General features: G+C 40.3%; 1 protein-coding gene across 4 annotated transcripts in view; it reads left to right on the forward strand.

Moving 5' to 3' along the window:
- The window catches only part of CDHR5 (cadherin related family member 5), a 392,579-nt gene that overhangs the window by 355,314 nt on the left and 21,481 nt on the right, over positions 1–15,784 (forward strand). For all 4 annotated transcript variants that reach the window (XM_078682818.1, XM_078682819.1, XM_078682820.1 and 1 more), the window contains one exon: positions 5,153–5,319. In XM_078682818.1, coding sequence (XP_078538944.1) covers positions 5,153–5,319 — 167 coding nt within the window. The remainder of the gene's footprint in view (positions 1–5,152; positions 5,320–15,784) is intronic.

Genomic DNA, 15,784 nt, shown 5'->3' on the forward strand with positions numbered 1-15,784 from the left:
AAACAGCACAAAAGAACAGTGCGACATGAGATTAAATATGCAACAGAACGGAATAAGGGGATAAAGAGTATGGAAAAAAATTATAAGGAAATATGGCGTTAAGGGTCGCGACAGTGAATATATGTGGATTAAATGACGGCGGGAAAAGACAGAAGGCGTCATCTTTGTTCAGACTGTTAAGACTGGATGTGATATGTTTACAGGAGACGCATATTTTGGGAAAAGAAAAATTCAGATTGGAACAGATGGGATATGAGCTATTGGCTAACACTTGTCAGGATACAAGAACAAAGGGGGTAGCTATATTAGCAAGGAAAGGGGTTGTTAAACTCAGGGGAAAAAAAGAGGATCCTGAGGGGAGATGGGTCATAGTTGAAGTGGAAACCACTGCTGGCAATTTAACAATTGTATCTGTATATGGCCCAAACGATGATAACCCTGAAATGTTTGAATGGTTAGATCAGGAACTCGCACTGTGGATAGAGCCGGTGATTATGTGTGGCGATTTTAATATCAATGGCTTGCACGGGTTGGGGAAATCAGGAGGTGCGAGATACGCTGGGCGTAAAAAGAAAACATGCAATGCAGTAAATAATTTGATGCAGAATAATGCTTTGTCAGATGTATGGGCTAAATATAATCCACTTGGGTCAGGGGGTACTTTTTATTCGGCACCTCACAGAACGATTGCTAGGCTAGATTATATTTTAGTGTCTAATGAGAAGCTAAATGGGATACAGATAGAACGGCTGCCTAGAATGATCTCGGATCACAATATATTGGTAATAACTATGCCAAGGATGGATAGAGGAAGGCCCAACCCCTATATCTGGACTTTTGAGAGAAGACTGCTGAAAGAGGAAGGCTATATCAATAGGATGAATGATTGGATTACGCAGTTTGGGGAAATTAATAGAGGCTCGGCTCCAGCTAAAATAATTTGGGACACATTCAAGGCCGGGATAAGGGGGGAAACTGTGAGCTACACTTTAGAAAGGAGTAAACTGGAGAGAACAAGGTTGGACAGGTTGATAAAAGAAATGGATAGATTAGAAGAACAACTAAATAAGGCGGTGGTGAGGCAAAATTCAACAGTTATAGAGGGCCTTTTATTGGAGATTGAAGCGAAGAAAGCTGAGACAGGAGAAGTGATGGCGGAGAAGGCGGCCGGGAATTATCTTGCCAAGAAAGAAAAATGTTATGAGTATAATGAAAGGGTTGGACATTTATTAGCTATTAGAATTAGACAAAATACTGCAGCAGGCAAAATTAAAGAAATTAGAAATAGCGCAGGAGGAATTGTAAATAAACTAGATGAGATTCAGGAGGTTTTTAGGGAATATTATGAGAAACTGTACGAACAGAATGTAGAGGATTTAGGAGAAGGGTGTAGGGAATATTTGATAGGGGTACCACATGAGAAATTGGATAGCGAAGCGAGAGACACACTAGACTTACCTTTATCATTACAGGAGCTTAAAATGGCAGTGTCTAACTTACCAGGGGGCAAGGCTACGGGACCAGATCAAATACCAGCCGAGTTTTACAAAACATTTTGGGATAGGTTGGGGAAGGATATGCTGGAGACTTTTTTACAGGCACAGTTATATAAATCAGCACCACAGTCCTGGGATGATGCAAATATTATAGTGATTCTGAAAAAAAAAAAACCCCCATTAGATCCAGGGTCATATAGACCAATCACTCTTTTAAACGCGGATGCAAAAATATATGCTAAAGCATTAGCACAAAGATTGAGTAGAGTTATCGGGAGACTAGTTAGTAAATCACAGCATGGCTTTATCCCCGGGAAAGGGACTACTCAGCATACTAGACAGCTTATCACCATACTAGATGCTGCTGAGGTAGCAGGAGACCCTGTCGCAGCCATATTCCTCGATGCTGAGAAGGCGTTCGACAGGGTCTCCTGGCAGTTCCTGTGGAATGCCATGGATTGGTTTAACATTGGCAAAGGATTTATAAGTGCCATACAGGTATTATATGTGCAGCCAACTGCCAGGGTGAAAATAAATAACTCCTACACTAAAATGGTAAGGATAAGACGTGGAACCAGGCAGGGCTGTCCGGCATCACCTTTACTTTTTGCCCTATATTTAGATCCGTTACTTAGGAGATTAATTGGGAATATTAACATCTTGCCGGTTGTACTACAGGACGTAGAATATAAAGTTTTCGCCTACGCAGATGATGTGGCCTTGATAACGAAGGATCCAGGAAGGGCCTTAAGAGAAATTGAGCAGGAGGCAGCAGATTTTGGGAGCTTATCAGGATACTCGATTAACAAGGGGAAAACGCAGATCATTTTGAATGAATTTACATCATTTTCAGATTCAAGAGTAGTAAAAGAGGCAGTGTACTTGGGGGTAAAGGTATCAGCAGACTTGATGGATTTAGTGAAGTTAAATATGGAACCACTACTTGCTAAGGTAAAAAACAATACAGAGAGAATTCACAATTTACATTTGACCCTAATGGGACGTATAAACGTAATTAAGATGGTTATCTTACCCAAATTCCTTTACTTGTATAGGGCCATACCACTCTTTTTTGAACAATTTTGGTTTATTAAGCTAGAAGTAATTCTTAATAGGTTAGTATGGGCACAAGGGAAAACCAGAAGGGCTTATAGATTCATGACACTTACACGAGAAAAAGGGGGGTGGGGAGCACCGGATTTTAAACTGTATTACTGGGCTGCAGCTTTGCAATATTTTCAGGGATTAATAGGTGGAGGAAGTGACTTTATAAATGTATATAGAACAGTACTGGGGGAGGGTGCGGTCGATGGGCTTCTGAACACAACAGACTACAGACGTTTTAAACACACAAGGATTAAAACCCTAAAAGCGGCTTATATGATTTGGAAAGGGGTAGGAAAAAAACTGGGAGCCGGCAGATTCAATAGATACACAAGACTAGTAGATAATGAATCTCTCCCGGACGATATCTTCAGGGATAGAACTATGAGGATATGGAATCTTAAGGGCATTAGGAAAATAGGAGACCTTTTGGATATGGAAGGGGGGATAATACAATTTGAAGAATTACAAGGTAGATTTGAAATTTCCACTAATACCTTTTTTAAATATCTACAGGTGAGGAGCTATCTGAGGGATAAAAAGGGAGGTCCGCTAGGATTTAAACACTGTAGGCTTTTGGATTATATTGAGCAAAGTAAGCAGTGCACGATACGTCAGCTACATGCAGAATTGTACGCATATAAAACAGACGACAGAGAGAAATTCTCAAAAAAATGGATTGAAAAAGTGGGGACCACCCAGGACGGATTTCAGAAGTCCCTAGATCTAGGAAGATCAGTTTTATGCTCGGCCACGCTGCAATCACAGCATTATAAAACAATATTTTGTCTTTACCACACGCCGGCAAGAATAGCACAATGGGGTGGGGTGGAAGGTATAACTTGCCCTAGATGCAACTCAACCGAAGCTGATATAGTTCATATGTTTTCACATTGCCCACAATTGTACACCTTGAAAAGGGCCATAGAGGACTTTTTGGCGAATTCACTGGATATAAAGATTAAATTAAGTAATGAATTGCTATTGCTGGGGGTGAATACGGGGTTTGAAGAAGGCCCCATAGAGTTTTTGTTTATAGTGGCAGCTGTATTTCGAATTAGTATTGCAAGGGCCTGGTTAGATAAGGCACCTCCAACATTCCAAACTTGGATAGCAAGATTGCTAGCCTCATACAATTTGGAGAAAGCTATATATGAGAGGAAGGGCAAAAGGGCAAAAAAACTGGGAGGGGAGTTGTGGGAACCTATTACGAGATGGAAATCTGGGAAAAATAGGGAAGGGGTTGGGTAAACAGATGTATGGAAGAAAAGATAATTTCTGTGTTTTGCTACTTTTCTTTCTTGTCTGCCCTTATATTCTTTTATCTTTTATTTTTGTAGGGTTCTGTTGCAAGAACTTACCGGTAGTTGTATTTGATTTATAATATACTGGGATATGTAAAATATGCAATTTGTGTGCTGTAAGACTGTTTGTAATAATTTGGGGGGGGGGGGGGGGTAAAAAAAGTTGTGAAAAGATTATAATAAAAATATTTAAAAAAAAAAAAAAAAGAAGATATGGAACAGTCGACATTGTGATTGGACTTTTTGCATTCTTAGTTTTTGTTGGTGCATCACTATATGTGTTTTCCGAATGCGTTCCAATTAGTATCCAAATTGCTACCAAACTGTGTTGACGTTTTAAATGTCAGCAAAAGCATCACATCCCTTTTGTCTTGCAAGGTTTGGGTTTTACTCTTGGAATAAGACAAATCAACGACAAAGTTAAACTAAGTCATCGGTCTATTGTAAGATGAATCAGTCTTACAATAGTAGTGATCTGCACCATCCAGGAAGCAAAGAGCTGAATATAGTCAGTCAGTGTGGATGGAAGGACCAGTAGTCAACTTCAAACCAGCAGACTGAGTGTCAAGTAATGGTTATGTTATTTCAGTGTGCTCCTGTATCTACTGCACAGACACAAAGTCACTCACACTAAGGGAAAGGGTTTAACTTACTTGAACTAACAGCTAATGCTACACGGAGAGGAAAACTCCCTTTCTGAACTCTATCATTTACATTTGAGTACAATTTCATTAAAGTATTTATCTAACACTTGCTCATTCTTCCACACCCTTCAACTCATGGGAGGTAGGATGTGAAGGAACAAATTAATGCAAGCTTTCGTGATCAGAAAGTTAAGCATGAAAATCAGACATGTTCAGGGCATGCTAGAGCATGCTTCTCAATTATTCCAACATCATTTGGGGTTCAATGCCCCAGGCCAGATCCTTAAACATTTGATTGTGTATTTTACTTCTTGATATCCAGTCCTTTAAGTGTGTGCCACAGGTAGTACTTTCGATCCCTCTGGGCACGTGTTATACGTCATCATTTCCAGTCCTCTGGTCAGGTCAGTTTCAAACCATCTGCATATCATACCAGTCTTCTTTAGGATGCAGCTTTCTTTTGTTTAAAAAACATACAGGATTTTTAATTTACATAAGGAAACAATCATTTGTATACATTTCTATTGACGTCTTTTGGATTATTCACATGCAAAGGCATGGTGCATGCCCAGTGTTCTTTTAAAATGTATGTTTTCCGTTATAGGAAGCCCAGTGGTGATTTCTTCGCTCCAGTACTCTGCTGCAGACATGGCCGCTGTAGGTGCTACGCTGGCAGCTGTCCTTCTGATCTGCCTCGCCTTTCTTGGGTTCCTCATCCACAAGCAATATGGATACAAGTTTGAAAAAATATCTGTGCTGGATAACAACTTTGTAAGTGGTATTCACTTTTGTGAGTTCCTTCTTGAAAGGGAAGTGGAGATAGTAGATTACCACTCCTTTTTGGTGACTTTTGACAGTCTCTATATAAATTACTTATTACCTATCCTAGGGTGTTACAGAAAGCTTTGAGGAGAGATAGAGTGTACATGCCAAATTAAGAGACTGCAAAGAAGAGTGTTGTGAAGAGAAGAACAGGGGTGATTGAGACACTCCAAAAATCGGGCTCTTTCCATAGGCCGTAGTAATGTTTAATTCACAGTTTGCTTTAAACTATTAAATTCCTCTACGTCAAGTTTCTCCAACCAGTCGATCTCGAGCTACCAGTAGCTCATTGACGCCCTAAGAGTAGCTCACGGTTTGAGTTTATTTTTAAATAGGCATAGATTCACATTTTCCTTTTAAAGGTAAGGTAAGGCTGTATTTATTGTGTGTTATCGTCCTCAGGCTGCGATAACAGGGCCTAACAATGAGCAGTGCTGGAGTCAGATTTATGACCCAGGGCACAGAGGTGAATAATTGAAGCACTGAGGTATTTAAATCTTAACTAACAGTCCTTGTCAACTCAGTATTGGAGCATGAGAACAAAAGTATGTTTCTAAATGCTTTTAGAATCAAGAAATTAAAATGAAGAGTGAACTTAATGATTAAGTGAACTCTTTATTTCAATTTTATCCCATTTCATAGTTTTGCATTTACAAACAGCAGGCCTCTTGCTTCCAGTGGTCAGTAGACACTGTGCCATAATGACAACTGAAAGATACTGTCATTTTTTTAAATGGTAGAAATTTGAAGTGGATAAACATATTTCAATGAAACATTGAGTCAATGTGTTTCTCCACTTTCAATTAAGCCAATTACGTCTTAATATTTTATGAAGCATATTTCTTCACTTTAAATTTCTCCACATTTAAACAAATGGCTGTATTTTTCTGTTATAATTATGGCAATGTTTCTACAAGCCACTGGGTGCAAAATGTCTGCCTTTTTCTAGATGCAACACTTTGAAATGGGAGAACATTGAAATGATGACTTCTGTGAAATCCATATAACCATAATATTAACTTTTCAGTTCAATTTCCTCCCATCTCAAAGTGGTGCATTAACACAGAGCAGGCATCTTGCTCCCAGAGGCTGATAGAAATAGCCTCATATATATAACTAAACAATACTGCCATTTGTTTAAGTGGCAGAAATTTAAAGTTGCAGAAAATTTTTCCATTTTATAAACATTTTTTTGCAGAAACTTTTTTTGCATCTTAAATTTCTCCCATTAAAGAAAGATGGTTGTATGTTTGTGTTGTACATTTAACAGTTCCATATATAGTGAAAGCTATATCATGTACCACAAGTAGACATGACACAGGCTCTCATTTACCCATACTCACATATTTCTCAATCATACACACACATGTTTATATATTCCCAGAGACCAAGTTCTCACTGACCCACATGGCAGCCCTGTCATAGTGCCCTTTATCAAAGTTTTTCGTTCACACCATAGTCTTTGGCTCAATAGACATTAAGCCTAAAGGCTTAGATTCAATGAAACTGGACGTGGGGGTGTCTGGTAACATTGCACGAGTGGCTTGGCCTTCAAAAGCTCACAATGATTTCTACTGATCAGAAGTCTGGAGAAGACTAATACACCCACTCTTTTTCTTTCTTGGAGTCTGATGAAAGATATTTTCAATGAACCGTTTGTATCAAAGTTTATGCCATGCTTTGGTTAGTAAATGCATCTCTTATATCAAGCATATGTTTCTTTTTTCTGGTGTAGCATGAAAATCACTGCCAAGTGTTTCCCTGAATTGTCTAACCACCTGAAGATCTGTATGGAACGTACCATTTCTGGATATTGTGTGTGTATGCATTCTTGGAATTCAGGACCCTCCCTCCAATTCAATCAGACAATTACACATGTAACTAGAACTGAGAATCAAAGCAAGTCTATTATGAACTACTCTGCGACCTCGCAGAAGCAACGTGCTGAAAGTGGATGCGTCTCGGATGTAAATGCAAGGGGCCATAGTAGTTTGCCTCCCTGGAACCCTCACTTCCCCACTCTGATCACTTGGTTGTTTTTCTTTCTCGCCGGCCTCTCTGTGTGTGCTTTCATTTATCGGCTGCAGCGTCATGACACTGTAGACTATCTTTCACAGTCTTCCTCTCCTGTGCATGACTGAGGGGTACAGCTTTATGCTCCAGGGGGGGCCAGCTGACTGGTTGCAAATTAAAGCACTGTGTATGTAGGGACCTACCTTGTGCTTGTGATTGCAGTTTGGGGAATGCTCAGAATTTTACATCCTTCTGAAAGTCAACGGTTTTGATGTAGACGATCATGCCAGTTGAAGATAACGCAAAAGGGATGTCCCTACCCATACTTAACCTATTGTGCTTTAAGAAAGGTTTGAATTCTCTGTGTCGATGACGTGTAATTGCTAAGAGATATTGGAAGAGCAAGATATTGTGACTTTGGAATTCAATAAGGCCATTCTCTTGCATTGCCCAAAGGCTATCTTCCTTCACTGTGAAGTGATGCATGCATACTCAGATATAAAGTGCTCTAGCACCAGGCACTGTGGCACAGACCACTCTATATACTCTGCCATCTCAATGTTTTGGTGTAGTCTGATAACATGAAATGCCTGAGCAGTTTTTGCAGATAGAACAAAATGCTGGAACTTTCTGCGTTGCTCTGAACCCTACAGTTTTGAAATGTTTTGCTGCTTGGAGCTGGTTTCTAACTCTTCACGGTGGGCTTGAAGATCGATGGGTTGGCCTTTTAGAAGGAGGATTTTTCAACTTTTCAACTTTTTAACTTCTTCTTCACCTCGTGGAGTTCCGGTGTCTTCAAAGCTGATACCCTGGTGTATTTGTCTGTAAGGTCTCACTTGACTTCCTTGAGCTCCTCTGTGAGGTCTTGGCTTTAGAAAAGCCTTCTCTGAGCCCTGCAAATAAAGATACCAGTAAGGACTTTGTGAAGGGTTAAGTGTACCGGTAAAGCTGTGTGTGGCGTAGTTCACTGGTTGCAGTATTTTGGGATCAGTCTTTGGGGGCAGTGTCGAATTTAGGGGCCGATTATGATTGCGGTTTTTCCGCATCCTCCGGGCCGGCGGAAGCCACCGCCGGCCCGGAGGATGCGAAAAAACCGCTGCGGAGCCTCCAAAGACCCACCACCATATTAGGATGGCTGGTAGGTCTGGAATTCCGTCCGCAGCTTTTCCGCCGCGGTCGCCTTCCGACCGCGGCGGAAAAGCTCTAACATGGCTGGCGGTGTCTATCAGACACGGCCAGCCATATTAGGATGGCGTGAAAGACATGCTTTTCCACGGCGGCTTTTCCGCCGTGGGAAAGCATACGGACTTTCACTTCGGGGGCCCTTTGCGGGCCCCCTGGGTGAAGAGGGGGTGGGGGTGCACATGGGGGGTACCTATGGTACCCCCCTGCATTTGCGTGCACAAAACAGCAGGCACTGCGCGGTGCCTGCCGCTTTGTGCATGCAAATGCGATGCATGCATTTTTAACCTTGCGGCGGGTGCAGCTTGAAGCTGCACCCGCCGCAATGTTAAAGATAGAGTGGCGGTCACATCCTAATCTGCTCTGAGGGAACGCCGCAGCCCTTGCGGATGTTCCCTCCTCCTCAGGGGTCGCGGACGGACTCAAGTCCGTCCGCAATCATAATTGGCCCCATAGTTTGTGTCAATCTAGTTAGAATAACATGGACATTAGCATCTTGCTTGCCTTTCCATTTTGGCTTTATTGATCTCCCCAGGTGGGAACATTCAACTATCTTGTGGTAAATCTTGTGCTCAGACTCTTGCAAAGTTAATAAAGTGGAGGTCCTTTACTTGCTCAATTTTAAGACCTACACCTGCACGCAAGTTGTGGTCCGCTCGGTGGTGCACTAGAATGAGTGTCTTTGAGTATCTGGACGATGATCAGGTGGCGCTTTACTCCTCAAGAGAATGATGGTTCTTCAGTGATACCTCTCAGCCTGCAGCTTCGCTTTCTCGTCTGCAACAATTAGTTCGATGTGATGTGCTGTTGTTGTGCCTGACTTTTAGTCATTCAGTACCTGGGGAGGTGGCAAGATGAGCTTACTTCCCTCCCCACGGCTTCTGTGCTTGCTGGTTATTGTGGGTCCTGTTTCACCTCACTAGATGTGATGCAGCGCTCATCCAGAAATTTCTTTAAACCAAATCACCTTTTCCCTGAAGAAACTGAATCACACTTCTACTCATCAGTGGGGCCCATAACACTGTGAGTCACTCGTACACACATTGACCCTACTTCAAGGATTCAGTGAAGATTCACAATAGAAGAGAACTGCTGTATCTTAATTAAACGCTAACTTATTTATAATATGTACATCTGCAGTTTTAATTCTTTACCATGGTTTATCTACAGCGAAATTTTCATACACACCACCATAATTTTGTCAATGAATCTGCTAGTAAAAATTAACTAAAGGATAAACAAGACCAGTTTAATTTTCCATTTACTTAATTTTTATTCTAAAGCGAAAATCTTCTAGCATGACCTTTATTTATTCGATCTTTACTTTATTCATTCAGTAAAATAGCCTAGAAAAAGAAGAATTAAAATTCAAACATTTATATTATTTTAGTTCAATAATTCAGGAAATAAGCAAATTATTTACCACAATTTAAGAAAGATATTAGCATAGGACAGAATAATTCCCAAAAATCATCTCTCTAGTCTCTCTAATTGTCATCGCATCTAAAAACTCCGTACCCATTCAAGAAAAATTAATGTTCAGAAAATTTCAAAGTCCTTACGCCTCAGGAAAGATTCAGCAATCAGGCAGCATGTAGGAATACAAAGATGGAAATCGAAAAGGAAGCTTTTTTCTTAAGCTCGAACATACTCTTTTATACCCTTTTTTACTAGCTAAACTATCTAAATTTTGAAACATTTGGGGTCTTTAACAGTTCTGATTGCACGAATCGAGGGGGGGATGAGCATAACCTCATCATTCTACTGTCCAAATGTTGCGCGAACATCAAATATGAAAGTGGTCTTTGTTTTAGCTTATGTCCAGTTCACTTGTGTCCTTAGGTTGATATTTTCACATTTCTTCCCATGCTCACGACTCGGAAGTTCGATTTTGTTGGCATACAGTCAGGTCTACAAGGCACATTGTCCTTGACCCATCCTGCACGGCAAAGGCAGCTCACATTCATTGTAAGCTTTGTTGCACATGCGTACTGCGCTTCAATCTCGGAGTCACAGAAACATTCATTTTGTTTAGGCCGCATGGGCCAGAACGGGAACTATTATAGAAACAAACACAATTTAAATGTTAATTATTGAATTATAACCCTCTGTTTACCTCCCCCTCTACTAAGATATCCCTGTTAGTTATTACCTAGCAAATAAAGCAACATATATGCGTAGTTTACTTACCATTCTTCATCTTTTATGCCACAAAAAGACAAATGAAAGCACATTTATGCTGCTTTAGATTGGGTTATAGCATTTGCGTTAGATTAAAACGTGACGACATCACTTTAATTAGTCGATTATGGTTTGCAACAAAAGCAAATTAGTTTCCCACGTGTATTTTTGTGTGTGCATTCTAATCTAGGTTGGTTAATTTTCAAACCCACAGAATTAGTTCATGTTACTGTAATGAAGAAGTGACTTCATGAGGGGTATACAAAATTTTGATTTTCCACCCCACTCCATCAACTCCCTCCTTTCGTGATTTACCACCAACCAAATCCCAAAATTTTGCAAATTTTTATCTTAACATGTTTCAAGCACTTCCAATTAGTAGAGTTATACTCTAGTGTCCTCTATCTCCCTTCTATCGAGATAACGTTTTTCTTTGATCTCTTCCATTTCTATATCACCATTCTCGCGTCTCCTTTCTTGTTCTTCCTCAATCACTTTCTTTATAGACCTTTTGACATTTCTCCTCCTTCTGAGTTTTCAACCTAATCTTAATATTAGAATTGCTACTATGATTATTGTTGCTGGAATTAGTACCTTACCTATAATAGATCTACTTATTTCATAAAACCAACTTCTTACTGCTGAAAAACTTCTACCAAGTTTCTCAAGAACACCATCAACCTCCAGTGGTTCAACTTCCTTATGCATTTCTGTGAGATTTGTAATATATCTTTCAATGTTTTGACTTTTATCTGGAATGTATGTACAACAATGTTGTACCTTAAAAATTCCACAAACTCCTCCCTCTTTGCCAAAATGATATCAAGAGCAAGACACTTTTGCATCACCATAGCCCTCATAGCAATCATTTCAGTGTTTACCGTTAAAAATACACCTGCGGTATCTGTTGACAAACGATCTACTATCGTTGACAGTTTACGAATACTGTTTGCATTAAAAGATATTCCCACTGCTGGTATCAGTGCTCCAAATACATCACCTATTATTTCTAACACACTTTCTCTTTTTCTAAGACTTAAAGGTTTACCTATTTCATGTATCCAATTAGTTACTCTATCTACATGGAAAATTTTAGGAAAGACCAAACCTACGTAACAAGACCCATACCAATGATCAGGTAATCTATAATAGGATTTATTCCTGCATAGAAAGTAAATTCCAGGAAAAATTGGGTCATTACCACCTTTAAATCCCCAACCCCCTTTTATGATATATGTATCTTTACATTGACTCGCTCCCACAAAATAATTGTCATACACAGTGTTATCTCTTCGAATACATAATTTCCCTAATACTGGTGAATCTATACTTATGGCCACATTCACATTATGCCCTTCAATATTTTCATCAAATGCCCAAATTTTAGGTTTCATATGGCTCTCTTTTTCTCTCCTTTTGTACTGAATTCATCTCTCTTCGACCATATCTAAAACAGCTTTTTCTTCATTCCTCATTTTACAAGTCAAATTATGTTTAAATGCATAATCATGAGTCAACTCTTGTGTTTCCAAAAAATATTCCCCAAAAACTTTTGCAGGCTTAATTTTGTGAAGTTCAGCTACACTTTTAAGTTTCGCAAAAACGTCATCAGAATTTGAATAATAATATTCTAATTTCCCTGTTCTATATAATAAGCTTATTAATACACTGCATGTAACTCCATATGTAAGTGGAACATGGTGGTAAGTTACCCCCTGTGAAACTGATGCTGGCAATTTTACACACACATAACAATCATCCGCGTCCATGGTCCTAACATATTCAGACAATAATCTTGAAAATGTATTCTTTGCGAATTCGCTTATCGAGTTATCTTTATGTATCTCTGGTTTATACACATGTAATTTATCACTCTTTAATTCATTGATTTGCTCTTTCATACTTTCATTTACTCTCATTTTCTGAAAGTTTGGTCTAAAAGGAATAATAATAGCTAGAATCAACCATATCAACCTTAATAATCCAGTACATATTAACCACATTCTACACCATTTTCTAATAATAGCACATTTCGATTTAGTTATATCATTAGTAGTCATTTTTTTTACAGTTTTATCATCCAATTATTGTCTCCCAAAATTCTTTATTTCTACACTCAATAGTGTTTTCTCATACCAAGATTTTCAAAACTTGCTTTTGCTTATATTTTTCTCTTTTCCAGGTTACAAATCAAATATCTCTTCTCTTTCTTTGAGTAACAACTTAACTCACTTTCTTTCACTTCACCTGGATCGTTCAAGTTCTCTTGACTGCTGTGTACTTCAGCAATAGGAAGTAAGATCATGTAAGTCCATTCAGGTGACTTATATTTTTGATTTGGTCTCCTTACTCTTTTTGGCCTTTGAACAACTTCTATTTTCTTTTCCAACGACTCCTTTTGACTGGTTATTTCATTCCCTTGATCCTCTTGCTCTTTTGCTTTACCAACCAGTTTAAATTTCAGTCCATCAGTTCCTTTAGGCCAATTATCTCCTTTACGAACTCTCAAAATCTCATGTGGACTTAGTCCAGTCTTTTTATCAGGTATGCTCCTTAAGGTCATCAAAACAAGTGCCAATGCATCCGGCCATTTCAGTCCAGTAGCCAAGCACATTTTTGCGATTCTGTTTTTTATTGCTCAATTCACTTGTTCAACTACCCCAGAAGCCTCAGGTCTGTAAGCACAATGCAATTTCTGACGAATGTCCAGTGCTTCACAAATCATTTGCAATAACTCATTCTGAAAATGTCTGTCTCAATTGTTACTGGAAAACCATAGCGTGGTATAATCTCTCGTAACAACAATTTTGCAACAGTTATTCCATTGTTCCTCCTTGTGGGAAAAGCTTCCACCCACCGAGAAAACAGACAAATAATCACAAGCACATATCTGAGTCTGTTACAGGGTGGTAGTTCAATGAAATCTAACTGCATTCATGTGAATGGACCTCCCTCCCGTCCTGTAGTTCCCAAGCTCACAATTGTTTTTCGTCTCGGATGAAATTGTTGACATACCAGACATCTTTGGCATAGGCTTTCAGCAATCATCCTAAATTTAGGGTTATACCATGTCTGTCTAAACATCCTAACCATAGAGTCTCTTCCAACATGAGCTTGACCATGGTCTTTCATCTTTGTAAACCCAAACGTAATCTTCTTCCCTCTGTCTACATCCTGCCTTTAGCCAGATGTTTTTCTCTTCCTCACTAGTTTCTTCCTGCATCTGTCTCACTTCCTGCCAAGTCTCAACTACTGTGGTTAACATTAAAGGACTTGAAACTTGTTCTTCTTTACTGTCCCGATTTATAGATGCCAAATATTTAGCACAATATTTTGCAATGGAATCAACATACCGATTGCCTCTTGTGATATAGTCATCTCCTTTCTTATGAGCAGCACAATTCACTACTGCAATCTTATCAGGCAATTGAATTGCATCAATCAACATTTTTACAAATTCAGCATTTCTAATGGGGGATCCTGCAGAAGTTAAATAACCTCTTTGGGACCACAATTGCCCATAATCAAGGACAACCCCAAATCCATACTGACTGTCAGTCACTATGGTAACTCTTATCTCTTTTCCCAATTCACATGCTCGAATCAAAGCAATCAATTCTGCTATTTGGGCAGAACAAATTCCTTTCAGGGGAGATGCTTCCAGAACATCTGCTACTGTACATACAGCATATGCAGCACTCAGCGCACCCTCATCTGTTCTCAAACATAAATAATCAACAAACATCACATAGTCAGATTCAGGCAATGGTTCATCTTTGATGTCAGGTCTTGGTTTAGTACAATACTCAAGAACATCCAAACATTTGTGATCAACCTCATTTCTTACTTCAGCTTCCATGACATCAGGTAACAATGTAGATCGGTTTACATTCACACATCATGAAATTGTCACATTATCTGCACCCAGAATTGTTTTCTCATATTTTGTCATCCTATAATTAGTGAGGAACTGTGTTGTTGTCCTAGTGAGGAGAATCTCCACAGAATGAGGTACATATACTCTCACAGGAAATCCCATCACTATGCCTTCACTCTGTTCCAGACTTACACTTGTGGCTGCTACTGCTTTCAAACAACCTGGTAAGGCTTTTGCAACTGGATCCAAAACAGCTGAGATATATGCAATTGGTTTTCTCAGTTTTCCATGTCTTTGAATTAAAACTGACAATGCACATCTTTCTCGTTCACTGCAATACAGTTTACACTCTTTTTCATAGTCAGGCATTCCTAATGCTGGTGCTTCACATAAACTTGTGTTTAGCTGTTCGAATGCTTCCATTTCAGCCTTATTTAGCACTATAGGGTCTTTTACATCGGCTCTTGTTAGTCTTTGTATAGGTTTAGCTATTAGTGAAAACCCACTAATCCATTGTCGACAGTAATCAATCAATCAATCAATCAGGGCATTTGTATAGCGCACTACTCACCCGGAGGGTCTCAAGGCGCTGGGGGGGGGGGGGGGGGGGGGGGGGGGTCCGCTACTGCTCGAATAGCCAGGTCTTGAGCTGCTTCCTGAAGGCGAGGTGGTCCTGGGTCAGGCGGAGGTGGGTCGGAAGGGAGTTCCAAGTCTTGGCGGCCAGGTAGGAGAAGGACCTTCCTCCTGTGGTGGCTCTTCGGATGCGGGGGACGGCGGCGAGGGCGTGGCTGGTCGATCGAAGCTGGTGCGTGGGAGCGTAGAAGTTGAGGCGGCTGTTGAGGTATCCTGGTCCTTGGTTGTGTAAGGCTTTGTGTGCGTGGGTGAGGAGCCGGAAGGTGATTCTCTTGTTGACCGGGAGCCAGTGCAGGTCTCTCAGGTGTCCGGAGATGTGGCTGCGGCGGGGGATGTCCAGGATGAGTCGTGCTGAGGTGTTCTGGATCCGCTGGAGTCTCTTCTGGAGTTTGGCGGTGGTTCCGGCGTAGAGGGAGTTGCCGTAGTCCAGACGGCTGGTGACGAGGGCCTGGGTGACCGTCTTCCTGGTCTCGGTGGGGATCCATCGGAAGATCTTGCGTAGCATTCGCAGGGTGTGGAAGCACGACG

Source organism: Lissotriton helveticus, chromosome 3_1 (genome assembly GCF_964261635.1).
Source record: "Lissotriton helveticus chromosome 3_1, aLisHel1.1, whole genome shotgun sequence".
Taxonomy (NCBI): domain Eukaryota; kingdom Metazoa; phylum Chordata; class Amphibia; order Caudata; family Salamandridae; genus Lissotriton; species Lissotriton helveticus.